The sequence below is a fragment of the Leguminivora glycinivorella genome, chromosome 2, assembly GCF_023078275.1.
Source record: "Leguminivora glycinivorella isolate SPB_JAAS2020 chromosome 2, LegGlyc_1.1, whole genome shotgun sequence".
NCBI classification, from domain to species: domain Eukaryota; kingdom Metazoa; phylum Arthropoda; class Insecta; order Lepidoptera; family Tortricidae; genus Leguminivora; species Leguminivora glycinivorella.
In genome coordinates this window covers 42,121-50,000 of record NC_062972.1, presented here as the reverse complement: position 1 = coordinate 50,000, position 7,880 = coordinate 42,121, and the positions used below count along the sequence as shown (strand labels likewise).

Genomic DNA, 7,880 nt, shown 5'->3' with positions numbered 1-7,880 from the left:
GTGTGTGTGTGTGTGTGTGGGTATACCCCGAGCATGCTGTCTCGGCTCACTGCGAGGAGGCTGCTCACCGACGAGAAGACACGCGAGCCGCACGGGGACGTCGCGCACTACTTCAGGTGAGCCTCGTGTGTGTGGTGAGGTATACCCCGAGCATGCTGTCTCGGCTCACTGCGAGGAGGCTGCTCACCGACGAGGAGACACGCGAGCCGCACGGGGACGTCGCGCACTACTTCAGGTGAGCCTCGTGTGTGTGTGTGTGTGTGTGTGTGAGGTATACCCCGAGCATGCTGTCTCGGCTCACTGCGAGGAGGCTGCTCACCGACGAGAAGACACGCGAGCCGCACGGGGACGTCGCGCACTACTTCAGGTGAGCCTCGTGTGTGTGTGTGAGGTATACCCCGAGCATGCTGTCTCGGCTCACTGCGAGGAGGCTGCTCTCCGACGAGAAGACACGCGAGCCGCACGGGGACGTCGCGCACTACTTCAGGTGAGCCTCGTGTGTGTGTGTGAGGTATACCCCGAGCATGCTGTCTCGGCTCACTGCGAGGAGGCTGCTCTCCGACGAGAAGACACGCGAGCCGCACGGGGACGTCGCGCACTACTTCAGGTGAGCCTCGTGTGTGTGTGTGTGAGGTATACCCCGAGCATGCTGTCTCGGCTCACTGCGAGGAGGCTGCTCTCCGACGAGAAGACACGCGAGCCGCACGGGGACGTCGCGCACTACTTCAGGTGAGCCTCGTGTGGGAGGGCGGGGCTCTCTACCAGAAGTTACAATCATAACAAGATACGGAGCCTGATGAAGGTGTATAGCTGTAAACGAGAGGTTCACAACTTCAGGTTAGCCTTATGTGGGGAAGATAAGGTCGGTTATAGTGTGACAGGAGGTCTACGGGCTTTGTGATACGATAGCTAAAATGAAGTCAATTTCAGATGGGCCTTGTGTGGCTCGAGGTCGGTTTTAACTTAGCAAATTGTTTAGATGATCATTGGCCCACATTTTTCAAACCTGAAAGTTACAAGCGACGGCCCCTGCCCCCTATTCAACTTGTCATATTAGACAGTGACTACCACTTGTAACTTTGTGTGCTGTATGTTACTTCCGGTACGATTTAAGACTACCGTTTTTTTATGAAAATGTTACCATTTACTGTTCTGTCTTGTACTCTGTAATAAGCAAACCTTTTTAGATGTATATTTGAACAGTAAATATAAATTAAATATGATTGTGTTCCTCAGGGAGAAGTACTTCAACTCGGGCGAGGAGACGCGGCGCGCGCGCAAGGAGCGCCGCGCGCGGGAGCTGGCCGCCTACTTGCGCCAGAAGGAGATTCAAAACGCACAACTCACTTAACTACTTTATTCATCAATTATATATATTGTACAATATACCCTTACCTAAGTATAATATTAATATTACTATTGTGACTTTTTTTTCTATCAGCAGCCTAAAAATCGATGAACATTTGCAAGTCGGAATGACTACTTTTAAAAGTTAGAATCAGTGATTGTTAATTAATAATCACTGATTCTACTTGAAAGTTAGAATCAGTGATTGTTAATTTTTGATAATGAAAATCTGACAATACGAGTTGTTCGCGTCCGTCCGTAAGCTCATAGTAAACAGTTTACCCAATGTCTCGCTAGATGTCGCTGTACCGGCCGTAAACTAGCTAACGAAATTCTTACCGTGTTTGTATATAAGTGTTGAACTTTATTTTTAATAAATTTTGGCTTTATTTGTGAATGTTAATGTTGGTTTCATTGCTTCCAAGTAAAGAGCGCCCTTTTTGAAATTAGGGGTACATTCATTGGTCCTTTACGAACCGGGATGTACTGTGGGCCTTAAGTTTTAGTAGTGCTTTCCTGTACCAAGTGGCAACGGATTGTTGTCGAGGGTGCAGTCTCCGAGGGCGGCAGCGGATTGGAGCAGTCGACGGAGTCAGCAGCGCCGTGACCTTGGGTGACGTCACGGTGATCAACTTGGCGGGAAGATTCAAACTGAGGTTCAGAGTACTAGTGAAGTGTAAGAAGATTAAAAACTGTGAGTACATTTATGTGTTTATCTGTGCAAAGTGTCACTAATTGGAACTGTCACCTGTCAAAACAATACAACTGTCAAGTGTCAAATTTGGACTTAGAAAAATTCATGGACAGAAGACAATTTCAAAGTGTTAAACACTTAGAATAATTTAAGAAAAAGTGATCCGACGGGGAACCTATGCCCGATTTTATAGCGAAGTTAAAACGACGAAACACTTAGAAAATTTTGAGGAAAAAAAACACTGGCGATTTTTTTGAAGATTCTATACCTATAAGGACTTAGCAGATTTACGAGAGGATCGGGACTTAGAAAATTTTGAACAGATTTTGCTGGGACTTGTAATTTTTCAAGATGAGTAAGTTGGATACAAGTATCAACTTTCAAACGGATCAAAATGTTCATATTACTAAGGCGTATAGCAATTATAAAAAATCTCCGAAGGAGCGGATTACCGTCGCATACGTCGAAACTAGACTGGAAAGCTTGGAAACATTATGGGAACAGTTTTCGCGTATGCATATGCAGATCATGATGTTACCAGAGCAAGAATTGTTGAAAAACACTGCATATATGAAGAACGACGTGTATGAGGCGACCAACGAGTTGTACATGGACTATAAATGCGAACTGAAGAACGTTTTGAGCAAGCTAAAGGCAATACCCAGCAATGCTAGTCCCATGTTGCCAAATACATCCACTTCAAAATCAAGTCACGTGAAGCTTCCAAAGATCACTATACCAACATTTTCGGGAAAATACGAGGAATGGACGGGATTCCGAGATTTGTTTATTTCTCTCATCCACAAAAACAAGGACATAGACGATATTCAGAAGCTTCACTATCTCAAGGCGCATTTGTCAGGCGAGGCGGAGCAGCTTCTTAGGCATATACCTATTTCTAGTGAGAGCTATGTGCAGTGTTGGACCCAGTTAGAGAGTCGCTATAATAATAAACAATATTTAGCAAATTGTATTTTAAAAAGATTTTTTGCACAAAAAACTCTTCTGACTGAGTCTGCCACTGACATCAAACAATTGTTAGACTGTACTACAGAAACATTAAATGCTTTATCTAGTCTCAAAATAAACACAAGTACTTGGGATATCATTATAATTTACATTGTTAGTCATAAATTGGATCCAGAAAGTAGGAAGATTTGGGAATGTAAGGTGAGCGAATTTGTGTCTCTATCTGAACAGTTACCGTCACTGGACCAATTTAAAGACTTTTTGCAAACGAGGTATCATTCTTTAGAATTTTTGGAACCTAAACCGGGATTCGCCCATAAACCTAAGTTTGTTAATAATAACTATAAGGGGAATTTTAGTCAGGTCAAGGGTAATCAGGGGCAAAGAGTTAGTACCATGCACGTCGCTAGCAATGTATCTTGTAGTTATTGTAAAGGTGAACATAGAATAATACATTGTAAAGATTTTAATGCTTTGGATGTCGAGGTCAAGCGTAATTTTGTTCAAACAAGTGGTATGTGTTTCAACTGTTTAGGCCAAAATCACTCCGCCAGGCACTGCAAAGTTACAACAAATTGTCAAATCTGTAACAGGAGACATCACTCGCTTTTACATCAAAAAGGGGATTCACAAGCCAATGAGGGAAAAGAGACAGCGTCTGGTCAAACTGTGGCACAAGTTCATACACAGAATGTGTCAACGATAGAACCTACACCGGGAACCAGCGTTTCAAATCACTTCGTGAATGAAGTATCACAGCACGGGTTACTGGCTACCGCGGTTGTAAGAGCCAGAGCATGGGAGAAGGAGGAGAGTCATCTAATAAGGGCCCTGATAGATCCGGGTTCCGAAGTTTCATTTGTATCGTCAGCTACTGTTCAGTTGCTTGGGTTAAAGCAAACCCCAGCTAAGGTTTCAGTGACAGGATTACGAGGGCAGCTGATTACAGTTTTGAAGTCTATCGTTCAAATAAAGATTTCATCACGATCTGACACCAACAGTGCCATCGAGGTTACGGCATTTGTAGTCGACAAGGTTACATCTAATCAACCCTCAACAAAGGTGTCCATTACATCCTGGCCTGAGTTACAAACCGTTGAGCTAGCAGACCCTGAATATCACACGCCAAATAAAATAGACATGCTGTTAGGAGCAAAGGTCTATGCACGGATCATCCAACCAGGTTTATTCAAATCTCCCCAAGAGACTACAGTGGCACAAAAGACGTCATTGGGGTGGATTTTATGTGGAGAAACAGGTTTACAGGCGAACGTCTCATGCAAGCTAGTGAGCTTGCACACACAGGTGGATCAGTTGCTGAGGTCTTTTTGGGAACTTGAGTCAGAACCTAGCAACAAACAACGAATCTTGACACCTGAAGAACAAAGATGTGAGGAAATATATGAAGCGACGACTACACGAGATGAGGCGGGCAGATACGTTGTTAGATTACCGTTCAGGGATCAGCAACCAACTTGTGTAGATGGTGGGTCCAGAGAGATTGCGTTGCGTAGGTTTCATTCTCTGGAAAGGCGGCTTCAAAACGACGAGCGTCTGGAAACAGAATACACAAAGGTGTTCCATGAATATAGGGACTTAAATCACATGGAACCTTTGACAGAACAAGAATCTAAAGAAAAGGGGTTATACTTACCTTACCATGCTGTTGTACGGGACGAACGGGAAACTACTAAGGTGCGCATTGTCTTCGATGCTTCATGCAAGGGCACAAACGGGGTGTCCTTAAACAACGACCTTATGGTTGGCCCTACATTGCAGCCAGAGTTGAGGCACTTAATCATGCGTTGGCGGATGCATCCAATTGTTTTCATTGCCGACATCGTCAAGATGTACAGGCAAGTATTAGTGGACAACAGGGACACTAAGTACCAACGCATCTTGTGGAGAGAAAACAATAAGGAATCTGTAAAAGAGTACAAGTTAAATCGAGTTACGTTTGGGGTCTCATCAGCTCCATACTTAGCTGTCAAAACATTGATTCAAGTAGCCTTAGATGAGGGTGCAGACTTCCCGCTTGCAGCTAGTAGAATACGCAAGGATTTTTATATGGACGACCTGATGTCAGGTTGCGAGTCCGAGCAAGAGGCAATAGAGATCTATCACCAAATGAAGACAATATTGAGCAAAGGAGGCTTTGAGCTTCAAAAATGGTCAAGCAATAGCAAAGCTATGCTAGAAGAAATCCAAGAAAGTATAGCAAGGAAAGAAGAGCATAAGAAGATAGAGATAAAGCAAGAAGAAGTAAATAAAATCTTAGGACTTACCTGGGATCGAAGTCGGGATCAATTTGCTTATACGGTCCAGTTACCTTCTCCAACAGCACCTGTAACTAAAAGAAAAGTTACATCGGACATCGCGAAGCTATATGATCCTCTAGGGTGGATAGCTCCTAGCATAGTGACAGCGAAAATGTTCATTCAGAAGCTGTGGTTGGCGGGTATCGAATGGGATCAAGAGCTGCCTTCCCCATTGCTGGAAGAATGGTTAAGCTATAGGGAAAGCTTATCACAACTTACCAAATTTAGACTTCCACGTTGGACAAATCACAGTGCTGACTCAGTTTTAGTTGAACTGCATGGTTTCAGTGACGCGTCAAACGCTGCATATGCCGCTGTGGTGTATTTACGTGTTATTGACGCAGAAGGGTTGATACACGTCAGTTTGTTATCATGCAAAACAAAGGTCTCACCAATCAAACAAATTTCGATTCCTCGGTTGGAATTATGCGGAGCAGTCTTACTAGCAAAGCTGTTGGTTGAAGTTTCTGACGTGTTAGAAGTAGACAAAACAAATATACACGCGTGGACAGACTCTGAAGTAGTACTGGCATGGTTAAGCAGTCATCCAAGCAGATGGAAGACTTTTATAGGAAATAGATGCTCGGAGATCTTAACAGCTACTTCTCGGAGTCAGTGGTCGCACGTGAGATCAGAGCAAAATCCAGCCGATTGTGCATCAAGAGGGATTTCTGCATCTGAGTTAGGAAACTTTGAACTTTGGCTAAACGGACCGGCTTGGCTAAAACAAGACGTGATCAATTACAAGGCTTCAAAGTCAGTAAGTACTCAGCTAGAGGAAAGGAAAGTACATACTCACCTTGAAACTGTGATAACCTCGTCAGACAGTGAAGATCCTTTATGGTCGAAGTATTCTTCACTCACTAAGTTGTTGAGAGTTGTTGCATACTGCCGAAGATTCCTGAAAAATAAAAGAAAAAGTCATACTTACCTGTTGAAGAGTGAAATAGAGGAAGCTTTAGCAATCATGGTGAAAAAGAATCAGCAACAAGCATACGCGGAAGAAATCGAAGAAATTAAGAAAGGTAGGCTAAAGAAGAAAAGTCCACTTACCTCATTCACTCCCTTTCTCGACGATTTGGAAATAATCCGTGTTGGTGGGCGGCTCCAGAGTGCAGACATGACATACGATCAAAAGCACCCAATGTTGTTACCGAAGTCAGCGTGGTTGACACCGCTTATTCTTCAAGATGCGCATGTTAAAACTTTACATGGAGGAGCGCCTCTGATGGTTAATTATATTAGGGCTAAGTTCTGTATACCAGGTCTTAAGAACTTGGTTAAAAACCACGTAAGGAAATGTATTCCTTGTGTTCGTAACGCAGCCAACATTCGGAACCAATTGATGGGGCAGTTACCCTCACCCAGGGTTAATGTAACAAGGCCATTTCTACGCAGCGGGGTAGATTATGCTGGGCCCATCAATATACGTGTCTCCAAGGGTAGAGGCAACAAGTCATACAAAGGGTATATTTGCCTTTTTGTATGCATGGCTACCAAAGCCGTTCATATAGAAGCAGTGAGTGAACTATCAACTGCAGGGTTTCTCGCTGCCTTTAAAAGGTTTGTCGCGAGGCGAGGTTATTGTAGTGACCTCTACAGTGATAATGGGTCTAATTTCGTGGGTGCGGCGAAAGAACTTCAATATCTCTTCAATGCAGAAAAGTCAAGCTTGATTCCCGAGCTGGCTGACTGGATGGCATCCAACGGAACCCAATGGCATTTTATACCTCCTTACGCTCCGAACTTTGGGGGTCTTTGGGAAGCAGGCATAAAGTCCTGTAAATTTCATCTGAAACGTGTGATGGGGAATGCCACACTTACATTCGAAGAGATAAGTACTGTTCTATCTCAAATCGAGGCGTGCATGAATTCAAGGCCGCTGTGGCGCATTCATGACAATGGAGAATCTCTTCCATTGACACCGGGTCATTTTTTAGTGGGAGAATCACTGGTTGTAGCACCGGATCAATGTTATGATCAAGTGCCAATTTCGCCACTACGTAGATGGCAATTATGTCAGCGTATGATGCAGGATTTCTGGCGGCGCTGGTCCCAGGAATACTTAAATCAATTCCTCCAAAGACATAAGTGGACTCAACAAACTCCGGAACCCAAGATAGGCGATGTAGTTCTGGTAAAAGAGCCTGATTTGCCACCTACCAGATGGCTCCTCGGTCAAGTGGTTGAAACACATCCAGGTTTGGACAAGGTAACGCGAGTTGTTACCTTAAGATGTAAAAATAATCTCATAAAAAGACCTACATCAAGAATCTGTGTTTTGCCATTAACTAATTAAATTTGCTTTGTTGTGTACGTGCATTCAAATGTATATATAGAACGCAATACTCATGTACGTCACAACGTTATTATATTTAAGTTTATTGTACTGTTAACTTATGTTAAGAACTGTTGTTCTTGGTGGGCGGCATGTTCGCGTCCGTCCGTAAGCTCATAGTAAACAGTTTACCCAATGTCTCGCTAGATGTCGCTGTACCGGCCGTAAACTAGCTAACGAAATTCTTACCGTGTTTGTATATAAGTGTTGAACT

The 7,880-nt window shown here is 43.7% G+C and overlaps 1 protein-coding gene across 1 annotated transcript in view; it reads left to right on the top strand.

Moving 5' to 3' along the window:
* LOC125242368 (tRNA (guanine(10)-N2)-methyltransferase homolog) overlaps positions 1 to 1,416 on the top strand; it is a 13,237-nt gene extending 11,821 nt beyond the window's left edge. The window contains 1 exon segment of the mRNA XM_048151171.1: positions 1,237 to 1,416. Within this exon segment, the coding sequence (XP_048007128.1) occupies positions 1,237 to 1,351 (115 nt within the window). The 3' untranslated portion in view covers positions 1,352 to 1,416.
* The last annotated feature ends 6,464 nt before the right edge of the window (positions 1,417 to 7,880 follow it).